Source organism: Danio aesculapii, chromosome 1, assembly GCF_903798145.1.
Source record: "Danio aesculapii chromosome 1, fDanAes4.1, whole genome shotgun sequence".
Taxonomy (NCBI): domain Eukaryota; kingdom Metazoa; phylum Chordata; class Actinopteri; order Cypriniformes; family Danionidae; genus Danio; species Danio aesculapii.
This window is the reverse complement of record NC_079435.1, coordinates 1,190,931-1,204,467: the sequence shown is the minus strand read 5'-3', so window position 1 is coordinate 1,204,467 and position 13,537 is coordinate 1,190,931. Positions and strand designations below refer to the sequence as shown.

At 43.5% G+C, this 13,537-nt stretch overlaps 1 protein-coding gene across 1 annotated transcript; it reads right to left on the bottom strand.

The window, feature by feature from the left end:
* Positions 1-4,771: 4,771 nt before the first annotated feature.
* Positions 4,772-13,537, bottom strand: LOC130222424 (uncharacterized). The gene is made up of 2 exons (XM_056454999.1): positions 13,449-13,537; positions 4,772-5,834 (listed from the first exon to the last, which is right to left on the bottom strand). The coding sequence occupies exons 1-2, from the start codon at positions 13,458-13,460 to the stop codon at positions 5,196-5,198; spliced, it is 651 nt and encodes a 216-aa protein (XP_056310974.1). The 5' UTR covers positions 13,461-13,537; the 3' UTR covers positions 4,772-5,195.

Genomic DNA, 13,537 nt, shown 5'->3' with positions numbered 1-13,537 from the left:
TTGGGTGGATCTTGGCCCAGGTTCAAGCCCACCCTTTGACAAACACTATTTTTTTACTATAGAAGTTATTTAAATATTCAAAAATAGTATGTATGGTGTATAGTGTGTATAGTATAGTGTGTGTGGTAAGTGGCAGAAATCCTTGTTGTTACATATTGGTCAGGACCAGTGGTGTAGTCCTAAAAAAAATAGGTGGTGTACTATTGCACCCCACCCAAATTTCAAATGAAAGCAGGCAAATAAATGACGAAAGTCAATGTTTCTTTGATTCATTAGCTATATATATATATAACTATTAACTTCCATGAAAGGAAAAACAAATACTATGCCAATGTAATTCAATGGTTACAGGTTTCCAGCTTTCTTCAAAATATCTTCTTTTGACAAATCAGTTTAGAATAAGTCAAGGTTGAGTAAATGATGAAAATTTTCATTTTTGGGGGAAAACTATCCATTTAAAAAGAAAAAAAATAATTTGTTTGTTTTAAAGGGCGATGCTAATAGTCTAATCCAATTCAATGATTTATGTTTAGCTAATAGTGCCCCCAGCAGACCCAGAGATTGGCTGAATATATAACGCTGTGGTAAAACCCAACTGTTTAACTCTAAAGGGACTTGTAAAAATAATTAAATACTGTACAAAAAAATCATGTTTCAAGACCGCTATATCAAGAACTGTATGTTGTTAACATAAACTGTACATTTAAAATAAAATTAAATAAATCAGGAAAACAAAAGCAAAGCACACGTTCAAATAAGATTCAAATAAGATACAGTATGTAGCTTATTTATTCATTTTAATATTGAAACTTACTTTCTTTATTGGCTTATTACTTTACATTTAAGAGGTTTCTTTAAACATCAATCAGCCATTATGTTTGATTGTCACATTTGTGCATGCTTGTTTTAAACCAAACTATTAGGAGTCTGTCTTCTGCTGTCACTATTATATACTAGTAGTTTCCCTTTTAAATCGCATATTGTTACGCGTTTAAGTAAGAATTTAAAATAATACACTTAAAAATGTTTGGCTAATATGGTAGGGTTGTAAACTAGCAGTATTCCACTGTATTTCATAGACAGGCACAGGCATTTGAGCTCTGAATGAGACAAATAGGCTCAACGTACCGGTTTACTGTAGTACAAATCATTTTCTATATTCAATAAATTTTTTTTCCATATATTATATAAATAAAACAGCCACTTTATTAATTCAAAACAGCATAAATATGAACATATAAAAATGTACAGGCTATTTTACATATTTCACAATCATAATATAAGTCATAATAGGAAAAGTAAATAATATGATACAACACGTGATGTTTCACTCTGATATGCAGTTAAAATAAGTACGCTGAGTAGTTCTGTCACTGTGATTAATCCTGAGCATGAATGTATGCTATAGTTAATGCCACATGCACTGTAATGTGTTTTATTTTCATAGTTAATTTTGAAATAAACATAGCGAAATGTTCGTTAAGAGCTGCATTTTTGCTGGAGGAAACAGCTGTGATGATGAGGGGAGCGCAGAGGAAACAGTAGATGGGGAAGTGTTTCTGTATATGCAGATATTATAACAATCTTTCGATAAACACACACACCTTGTGCTCTCGCACTGCACAGCTGTGGTTTGCTGATTCAATGTAAATCTAGCTGAAAACGGAGCAGCGGAAGTCTGTCGCCGGTTTCATATCAAAATCAAAGGGGACTGAGGTGATAATATAGTAGTGTGCAGTTCATGAGCTAATCGCAAAACCTTTAGGGGGCTGAATAGAAATATATAGGAGGGCTAAAGCGACGCCCATGCTGTTTTATAATTTTACCTGAGCGTTTCAGCGAGACATCGCTGGGTGGGGGGGGGGGGGGGGGGGGGGGGCGGGGGGGTGGAGCGATTTATACAAAATGCATCAATTGTAACAAATTAAGATGCGAGATAAAAACACATTTGGTATACAGTAAAGGGGACGTGAATACATGTAAATTAGGAAGTCTAATCTGCAAAACAAGTGAGTATACCAAGGGTATTATTATTGATTAATTGAACAATTATTGATCCTCAGAAGTCGTAATACCCAAACAGCTCGTGGAAAAAAGTAGGCATACGGAGTATATGTGCGTATAGCAAGGACTACACCACTGGTCAGGACAACAGAGATGAGGATCTACGTGCAGTTTAATAATCAAGAGTAGTCAGGCAGGCAATGGTCAAACAGGTGCAAACTGGAGCATTAGGGTAATCCAAAGAATGCAACCCAGGCTCATTCTGAAAACATGGTGCAATGGACGTTTCTGGAGACCGCAAAATACGTCCCAGGAGGTACTTTCTTGCAGTTTTTGTTTTCCCGAATCAGTGAGAGGCCGCTGTGTGTGCTTTTTCGTATGTCAAATGTCTCTTGCGAGTGCCGTTCAGGCCCGCGATGTTCTCGCTAAAACCCACCAGAGGTCGCTGTCGACCAACTGAATTACTGAATGATTGATTGGGCGACCGGCCAATCGACTGACCCACCCTCCTCCTTCCCTAAATCCATCCAATTTTACTGGTTGACCCGCCCGCCCACTTATCTCCCTAAACCCAACCGATGGTTCACAAAAGCCGTCCAGAAAAAGAAAAGCCCTCATCTGATTTTTACCACGTTTTCAGATTTTACCACATTCTCACCCTGTTGTTCACTCGTTCATAGTATTTGGATTCTGTTTTTGTCTTACCTGATTTCTGGAACCGCGATTCCCTGGACTCGAACACCGCCGACGTACACAACGAGCTGACTGGACAAACTGGTTGAGGTGGGAAAGCCCTCCACATGGTGCTAAGTGGTCAGCTGGTGAGCACCAAAAGGAACAGCATCATACCATCCCATAATGTTCGCTTAAAAAAATGAAATGCAGCCATACATACCTCCGGCTACATAATTCATAATCCCTAGAAACGTCTACAGGACTACGTTTTTAGAATGAGCCTGTGTTGCAAGAATGTGGTCAAAATAACAGGCAAATGTTTAGGACAGGTGGCATAACATCATAAACAATAAAACAAAGCAAAGGTAAAAAAAGCTAGAGATGGCTGATGAGAAACTGACACCTAGGTCACATGACTATAGTGTTTCAAAGCACCATGTGACTAAAGCAATTCAAAGCAAAGCAAGGTCATTTCAGAAGTGTTTCGAGACCTGGCGAATCTGCGTTTAACTGACAGGGTTGGAAAATCTCAAGTAGCCTATACCATGCATGTCCACAGAGTAACTGTGCTGCAAATGGCCGAGTTTGAATCCCGACTTGTACAAATACTTTTTATAGCTTGATGTATTTTAAATAATGTTACTTTTTATGACCAAAACAAGACACATTTATTCACAAAGTGTTCATTTGGATGTTAGACTAATGTTAAAACCAAACACTTTACAAGAACTGAGCTTTTAAAAACTAACAACTATAGCCGTATCACTCTGGATTCGAACCCACGATAACTAAATCACTTGAAACCTCAACTCTTCAATGTAGAGTTTAATACCTCAATTTAGAGATCTGCTCAGGACTGAAATTTTAATCTCACTCCCGCTCTCGCCAGGTTTTATACCGCACCCGACCGCTCCCGCCGTATATTCAGTCTTTGTTTACCCGCTGACCGACCCAACCCGTTTTCAACCCGACCCAACCATTCCCACTAAATTTAGATCTGGTTTTCAAAATCTCACATAAAAATTAGACACTACCAAGAGAGCGATAACAGATAAAAGTGTAGGTTGTGCAAGGATTGTTGGCTAAATGTCAGTGTGGTTTGCCCCTTTGTGATGAGACATGAGTGCCGCGTGACGTGCAGTGAGGTTTGTGGCTGATGAGGCACTGACTCTTTCAAAGTCAGATTTACAAACATATGCACTCAATATATTTGCCAACTACCGATTGTGTTTCATATATCATAACAGCTTTATTTCTACACACATAGCAGGTACATACTGGGCCATGGAAGAATGAATAGTGATTAAATAGGTTTCCCAAAAACACCCAGCTGGATGTTACAGAGTCCAGTCAGCCTATTACAAGCGACACACAGAGCCCCACTATGGATGTGCGTGCTCTCAAATTCACATTTATGTGTTTTATTGGCATGAAAATTAACTGTACATTCGTATTGCCAAAGTAGTGCAGTGTTGCTGCATACAAACAAGATGGGCAGTAGAGCAAAGCAGTAGTGCTCTCTGTCATTCTCTTTCACACACACACACATACAGCACTACAGCGGATTCGCTTTTTCTCTCGGGAGCGCTATATAGTTAGGCCACCCACTCCCTTTAAATTACACCAGAGTTCCCGACTGCTACCTCATTTTATTTGGAAACTTATTCCCGCGCTGCAAGAAAACTGGTCGGGTCCCGCTGAACAGCCGCGAAAATGCAGACCTCTACCTCAAAATTGTGTAATTTAGTTTTGTTCTGAAGCCGTTGCAGAGCAATACATAAAAAAATATCACTAGGTGTCACTGTAGAGACAAGTTTTAAAATGTTAATGCATCTATTTGCATCTCGAAATGCAGATTTTTTCATCAATTCACAAAGTTGTTTATGTTAATTTTTATTTGTAAGATGAGGTGTGATTTTATGATTGAGAAAATAATGTAAGACACAAAGCTCTCTAAGCAGATCTGATTTATTAAGAATTATCAAAACATCACACAAAAGGTGCTTAGTAAATGACAGCTCAATACAAAGAGAAATCTTTATCTGTGTACATGTATAAAATGCAGACAAATCAATAACAGAAGAACAGAAATAATGCAATTACTCTTAATAACGTAATAATGCAATAATGCAAGCCATGTGTCAGGAAAGCTAAAGCAAAACCTGTTAAACCTCCTGCAAACTTCAGTCCTCTTCCATTTTTATCTCCTCAGATTTTTCTTCTTCTTTTTCTGCTTTATGAACTTCCAAACTCGCGAGGACACTCTTAGCATGTTTGATGGAATAGCAGTTTTCTCCACGTGAAAGTTTAATGTTTGGATCCAGCATACAGCAGCTGAGGCTCTCTTTAAGCTTGCTTTTAGGGAAGGTAAGGCCTTCAGGAGTGTGAAAGACAAAACTTACGTGATCCCACACATAATACTGATGTGAATGCAAAGGTTTTGTCACTGCTGTCTTTCCACTGGTTTCCAGTTTAAGTTTGTGTGTTTCACAAATGGCTTGAGCTTTCCATATGATTCAATGCCCATCATAGTCAACAAATGGGCTGTATCTAAGCGGAAAGAAATCTTTGAATTTCTCATTAAACTGAGGGCTGTGAACAAGAACAACATACTCAATCTCCTGCTTGAAGACTTTGGTCTGATAAACTCTGAGCACCGGCTCTTCACCCTCACAACTCTGCTGCTTGTAGGCCTCCATCAGTTCAGACAGAGGAAACGTGAAGCAGAAGTTTCCGTAACGAGAGAGGTGGCCCTTGAACAAAGGAGATGTGGTAAACCGGTTCAGGAAGGGCAGCTGAACATCTTTCTCATCGTTGCTTCTGTTTGGGAATAATCTCTCAAGGTAACGCTCTTCAGCTTCTCGAATATCCATGTAATTAATCTTCAGGCTCCACCATGAAAACGAATGTTCAAGATCTTTGAATCCCTCAGAGTCCCAGATCTTGAGGAGACTAGTCTTGTTGGTGACGTGAGCCACTTCTGTGATGTGGAATTCTACAGGATTTGGATAAAGTGGGATGTTTTTGTGAATGTAACTGGACATGGGTTTTCCTTCTTTGTCAATCCTCATTTTCAGACTATATATGGGAACATGTTCTCCTTCAAAGATGGATTCATACTTGTTTCGAGCATTCAATCCTTCCCTGAAGTTTGCCTATGAAGATAATGCACATTTAGTTGGAGGTACACTTCTACTCGTTACTCTAAAATAGTAAATTCAAGAGTTCACACTTAGCTAATGATTGATTATAAAGCTTGTTTGGCATGCTGTCCCGGGAGAGAGCATAAGAGCCTCGAGCCCGGGGCTCCCTCCCGTTTGCAAGACGAGAGGGGAGTTTGAGCTCAGGTAGATCTGGAGAACTCCTCTGCTGTAGTAGCTAATGAACAGATAGTGATCGCTCTTAAGAGATAACTACTTACTAGGAGCATGTCTATGTTGCCGATTTGGATTAGTCAATTCACTTAAGTTGCATGTTTTTGGACGGTGGGAGGAAACCGGAGAACCCGCAAACAATAATAGGCACGTAATCCTCTCGACATTAGTTTATAAATAAACTTTACTTAGCTGCTACTATCTAAACCATTGAGACTTAGTAATTGGAGGAGGGTGCAAACCTTTCACAGCAAATCTGGTAACAGTCATTCATTCATTTTTCTTCGGCTTAGTCCCTTATTTATCAGGGGTTGCCACAGCAGAATGAGCCGCCAACTATTCTGGCATATGTTTTATGTAGCTGATGTCCTTCCAGCTGCAACCCAGTACTGGGAAATACCCTATAGCACATGTGTTTGGACTGTGGGGGAAACCGGAGCACCCAGAGGAAACCCACGCCAACACGGGGAGAACATGCAAACTCCACATAGAAAATTCAGCTGACCCAGCCGAGGATTGAACCAGTGACCTTCTTGCTGTGAGGCGATTGTGCTAACCACTGAGCCACCATGTCGCCCCTGGTAACATTCCTGTGGCACTAATCGACTCTCTCTGAGATCATTTCCTCTTTATTACATTTTTATTACACAGTCAGAATGCAAAGACACTGGTTTACAGAGGTTGAAATGAGCATTAAAATATTCTACTCAAGTAAAAGTATTATTGCTTTTATGAAATTTCACTTGCAGTACACACAGGTATAATTATAAGTCTCGAAATATACTCAAGTAAAAGTAAAATTTGCAATTGTGTTAACATGTATAATGTATAATTTAGACTGGCTCATAAAACCTTTATAAACAATACATCCGCTGAAGACAGTTCAGTTTTTTTCACCATTAAACACCAACCACAACCATATTTAAAATGTATAAATCAAAACGGTTCAGTGATCTGTCCTTTCCTAACTAACCACAGGAAAATCTGAGGGGGTTTCTCTTTTATTCTGTTTGCACTACTCACGTCTAGCTTAGCCTGCGATTCTCCGTTTGTTGTCACTATGACAATTTGATCAGCAGTTAATTATACTGCAGTAGTTTCTGAGTTGCTTAATGTTCCTGAAATGTTTCTAGCGTGTTCCTAAAGTTATTTGTTTATTTTATTTGTTTTACTCTGTACGAAATGTTTTACTAGTGATGGGTTGCGGCTGGAAGGGCATCCGCTGCATAAGTTGGCGGTTCATTCCGCTGTGGCGACCCCAGTTTAATAAAGGGACTAAGCCGAAAAGAAAATGAACAAATGATTGTACGGAATATGATTTAAAATGTAACAAAGCACAATACCTTAAGCAAAACAAATTAAAGTAAAAGTAAAATTGCAAATGATGAATCCTTTTCACAACCGTTTAACGGTCATTAGCATCTGAATTCCTTGAAAGTTTTTAATGTTTAAAAAAACACATGAACATCTCTATATATATTTCCGTATATATATATATATATCATCTTTGCTTCAAATTACAAAAAACAAATAATCGCTTGTGCAAGGTGTTTCTAATGCAGCTTCTATGGAGCTGTTATGAAGCGGACAGGAGACAGAGGTAAGGAAACGTTAGGGTGTTTATTAAATGACAACAAGGAGCACATGAAGGATAGCCAGGAGGATCAGGAATGATGTTGGGGTCTTTTCCTCCGTGGCTGGGTAACAGGAATACACGAGGATGGACAGCACACACCAGATACAGCTGACAGAGGATGACACAGACTTGGAAGGACTGGAAGACAGGACGATTCGGGAGGACCAGGAAGACTAGGAGGAATACAAAGAGAACAGGTAAGTAAATCGTTTGTTTTAGCTGAGGATGACTACGCTGAGTGGTCGCTCAGTTGTCCGCTTTCGTCGAGACGAGCCCGGACAATGAGCGACTGGAGTGCTGTGCTTTTATCTGGTGCTCGTGAATGTGATGCAGCTGTGTGCTCATTAGAAGTCAGGTGATGGTGATCTTCGTGAGTGGGGGTCGTGAGAGCCTGACCAATCCATGACAGTACCCCCCTCCCCAGGGCCCGCTCCTGAGGGCCGACACCTCCGACGCCGTGGTGGTCTCCCTCTGCCTCTAGGCGCTGGGAACTCAGGGTGGCTCTCATGAAACTCCACCATGAGACTAGGATCGAGAATATCAGCTCTGGGAACCCATGTCCTTTCTTCGGGGCCGTACCCTTCCCAGTCCACCAGGTACTCCAACTGGCCACCACGACGTCGGGAACGCAAGATCTCCTTCACTGCGTAGACGGCTCCTTCTTCTAGGAGCAGTGGAGGAGGGGGTTCCTCTTCGTGGTCAGGCTCTGTGGAGGGAAGAACAGGATCGTGATAGGGTTTCAGGAGTGATACGTGGAATGTAGGGTGAATACGGTAGTGAGAGGGTAATTGTAGTTTGTAGGTGACGGGGTTAACCTGTTCCACGATGGTGAAGGGACCAACAAATCGGGGACTTAACTTGCGAGAGGGCAGTCGCATGCGTATGTCCCGGGTGGATAGCCACACCTTTTGTCCGGGTGTGTATCTGGGTTCTTCAGACCTTCTCCTATCGGCGGTTACCTTGCTTCGACGGACTGCCCTCTGCAGATGTTGATGAGCCTCGTCCCAGACTCTCTCGCTCTCCCGGAACCAGTGATCCACTGCGGGGACATCAGATGGTTCGCCATCCCAGGGAAAGAGCGGTGGTTGGAAGCCCAGGACGCACTGGAATGGCGTGAGTCCGGTGGAGGGTTGCCGCAGTGAATTTTGGGCATATTCTGCCCAGCCCAAATACTGGCTCCAGGAGTTCTGGTGACCACTGCAGAAGGTCCTCAGGAACCGTCCCACCTCCTGAATCTTCCTCTCTGTCTGCCCGTTGGTTTGGGGATGATATCCAGAAGAGAGGCTGACGGCCACACCTAGGAGCTTGAAGAAGGCTTTCCATAGACGTGAGATGAACTGTGGACCTCTGTCCGACACAATATCTTCTGGAATACCAAATGACCTGAAGACTTGATTAAAGATATTGTCGGCAGTTTCAAAGGCTGTGGGAAGACCTTTCAGAGGGATTAGTTTGACAAACTTTGAGAATCTATCTACTATGACTAGAATACAGGTATTACCTTCTGACGAAGGGAGGTCAGTGATAAAGTCCACTCCTAGGTGTGACCAGGGACGGTTCGGAATCGGCAAGGGATGGAGCTTTCCAGCGGGTAGATGACGTGGGCTCTTGGATTGGGCACAGTCCTTACAGCCCTGAACATATTGCCTCACATCCCTTGCCATGTTTGGCCACCAGAATCGTTGGGATACTAGCGAGAGAGTATTGTTGATCCCTGGATGTCCAGTGCCTAGCGAGGTATGTAAGGAGTGGATCAGATCTACCCGGTGTTCAGGTGGTATGAACTGCCGATGAGGAGGGCATCCCGGCGGAGCAGGGGCTTCCGGAGTGGCAACGACTGGAGGAGCGTTCCAGGTGATCGGACAAATGGAGATGTGTTCGGGAAGAATCTTCGTTGGGAGTTCTTCATGATCGTGATGCTCGTGTAAACGAGAGAGAGCGTCTGCTCTTAGATTCTTGGGTCCTGGACGATAGGAAATGGAGAAATCAAAACGTGAGAAGAAAAGTGACCATCTGGCTTGACGTGGACATAGTCTCTTGGCCTCTTTGATGTATTGGAGGTTTTTGTGGTCTGTGATCACCTGGAACGGATGTTTGGCTCCCTCCAACCAGTGACGCCACTCCTCCAAGGCTAGCTTGATTGCTAGAAGCTCCCTGTCTCCTATGCTGTAATTCTGCTCCGCCGGGCTCAACTTCCGAGAGAAATAGGCACAGGGATGCAGTCGGGGCGGTGTATCATGATGTTGAGATAATACTGCCCCGACGCCGGTGGTGGATGCGTCCACTTCCACCACGAAAGGAAGATTTGGGTCAGGATGAGTCAGGAGTGGGGCCCTTGTGAACTCCTTCTTAAGAAGGCGGAAGGCTGCGGCTGCTTCTTTGGTCCACTCCAGTCCTTTGGGTTTACCCTTGAGGAGATTAGTGAGAGGTGATGTAATCCTGCTGTAGTCCTTGATAAACCGTCTATAAAAGTTAGCAAACCCAAGAAACCTCTGGAGCTCCTTAATGGAAGTGGGTTCTGACCAGGATAGAACAGCCTCAATTTTCTTCCCATCCATACGTATACCGGTTTGGTCAATGATGTATCCCAAGAAATGAATCGACTTCTGGTGGAATGAGCATTTCTCCGCTTTGAGGTAGAGGTGATGTTCTCTCAATGTGTGTAGGACCTCCGCAACGTGTTGGCGATGTTCGGCCTCACTCCGGGAGTAAATGAGGATGTCATCTATGTACACTATTACACAGTGGTGAAGAAACTCCCGGAGGACTTCATGAATGAAGTTTTGGAATACGGAGGGGGCGTTGACCAGACCGTAAGGCATGACCTCATATTCATAGTGGCCAGTAGGGGTCACGAATGCTGTCTTCCATTGGTCCCCCTCACGTATTCTTATCAGATTATACGCGCTGCGGAGGTCCAATTTAGTGAAGACTTTAGCTTCTCGGAGCTGTTCCAAAGCGGCTGGTACCAGAGGAAGGGGATATCGGTATTTTACTGTACCGTTATTTAGGACCCTGTAGTCGATGCATGGACGCAGCCCTCCGTCCTTCTTGGCCACAAAGAAGAAGCTTGAGGCGGCTGGTGATTTTGAGTGACGTATGTACCCCTGACTCAGAGCCTCCCTTATGTAATCTTCCATTGCCTGATTCTCTGGAAGCGAGAGCGGGTAGATCCTACCTCTTGGCAACTGGGCATCTGGAACTAGGTCGATCGCGCAGTCCCATGGCCGATGCGGCGGTAGCTGGGAAGCTCTCTTGGGGCAGAAGACATCATGAAAGGAGCTGTACTCCTTAGGAATGTGGATAGACTGCTTCTCAGGAGGGCTCTCGACCGATGTTGCAAACAAAGAAATGGGGTTCCGACCTTGAAGAGGGAGATTTGGAAAACAGGCAGGTGTACATCCAGATCCCCATTTCTTTATCTCTCCTGTGCCCCAAGAGATGATGGGATCGTGCTTCACCAGCCACGGGCGCCCTAGAATGATGTCCATATTTGCACCCTCCAGAACCAGAAATTGAATCCTCTCTTGATGTAACAACCCCACTTGAAGAAGGATGTCTTCGCATTGTCGATGGATACGGGTCGAAGATCGAGTGCACTGGGTTATCGGTTGTATCTGGTATATATGCGAGGACGCCTCAGTACGGAGGTGGAGTTGACGACAGAGGGATTGGGAGATGAAGTTCCCTGCTGACCCGGAGTCGATGAGGGCTGTGACAAGGAGAGAAATAGAGGCAGTAGTTATTTGTACGGTGGTAGTAAGTGGTTTACATTGTTCAATATTCGTACTGAATACACTCACTGAAGTCCGAATGGGACGAAGGGGACACTCCATACGGGTGTGTCCACTGACACCGCAGTATAGACACAGACCCCGGGTCAGCCTCCTCTGTCGTTCCGCTGATGTCAGTCTTCCAGACTCTATTATCATGGGTTCTGGTTCTGGAGAGGCTGTTGACTCAGGCGATTGGAGGAGTGCAGACGAGGGGGTGATGGTGTCCTGTTGATAGGAACGGAGACGATCGGAACATCGGAGAGAATGTTGGATGAATCTCTCCAGACCCATTGTATCATCTAATGTGGCCAGTTGGATTCGGAGAGTGGGTTCCAAGCCGAGCCGGTACGTGGTCAACAACGATCTCTCATTCCATCCACTTGCAGCTGCTAGAGTGCGAAACCGGAGAGCATATTCCTGTGTAGATAGAGTACCTTGCTTTAGATGATACAGCTGCTCTCCAGCGGCTACTTCCCCATCAGAACGTCCAAACACCTCTTTGAAATACTCCGTGAAGGTAGTGATGGAATTCATGACCGGCCCGGCTTGGTTCCAGATCGTCTCAGCCCATTTAAGTGCAGGTCCAGAGAGTAGAGATACGATGTAGGCGATCTTCGACTTATCTGTGGGATATAGAGAAGGTTGCATTTCGAATATGAGGGAACATTGTAACAGAAAACCATTGCACTCCCCCGCTCCGCCTGAGTAGGGCGCTGGTCGGGCCATGGGACTGGAAGGAAGGGCCGAAGAAGAAACTGTGGAGGCGGAAGTGCTCGGTGCTGGTGGTGCGTTGGAAAGTGGAGCTGGTGGCTGTAGAATCCGCTTCAACTGGTCCACCAGCTCTTGAAGGTGATCGGGGGTGCTCATGTTGTCGTCGTTATGGGTCCGGGCTTCTGTTATGAAGCGGACAGGAGACAGAGGTAAGGAAACGTTAGGGTGTTTATTAAATGACAACAAGGAGCACATGAAGGATAGCCAGGAGGATCAGGAATGATGTTGGGGTCTTTTCCTCCGTGGCTGGGTAACAGGAATACACGAGGATGGACAGCACACACCAGATACAGCTGACAGAGGATGACACAGACTTGGAAGGACTGGAAGACAGGACGATTCGGGAGGACCAGGAAGACTAGGAGGAATACAAAGAGAACAGGTAAGTAAATCGTTTGTTTTAGCTGAGGATGACTACGCTGAGTGGTCGCTCAGTTGTCCGCTTTCGTCGAGACGAGCCCGGACAATGAGCGACTGGAGTGCTGTGCTTTTATCTGGTGCTCGTGAATGTGATGCAGCTGTGTGCTCATTAGAAGTCAGGTGATGGTGATCTTCGTGAGTGGGGGTCGTGAGAGCCTGACCAATCCATGACAGGAGCAGGACAGTAAATAGGACATTACTCTCTCCTCTGGCTGCCGTTATCAGTCTCACACTATTGTTTTCCTTTATCTGAAAGTCATGATACCATCGTGGTGTTTTTCTTTTATTATTTCAGCAAAAAAGATTATAAAAATTCACATTCACTGTGCTCTAAGTTTTTCCCAACTATAACCATTTCCGCAACTGAGAAACCCGGAAATGTGAAAAGAGTCTATACAGAATTAAAGAAACTCTAGTCTAAAAGTGAAAAAACTTACAATATTGTGAGTAGAAGCAATTTACTTTCCACATATCCAGCATTTATCATCTACACAGATGCTTTAAGTCATACCTAAAATGTTAATTGGAATTCTTTAAATATGAATGACTTCTAAACCACCTGAAATCTGACATTTGTGTACATACAGTAAAGCAGTCTAAAGAACAAGAATGAATGCAATACAGTACAAGTATATCCCATTTTCTGGCAACTAAAGCTAATTAAGCAATGATCATATTCACACTATGATTAAACAAGTTTTAAGCAAGTAAATTTTATTAGATACTGACTACATTGTCTCGATTTTTGCCTGGTGGGAGTTTGGTGTCCAATTGTAAGAATTGCCTACTTACTTTAGCTGCCATTGCTTGAGGTTTATGTTATTAAGCAGAGAGAGATGCTCTTCTGTCTTGTGAAGACAAGTCTTCTCTAATTTATTACC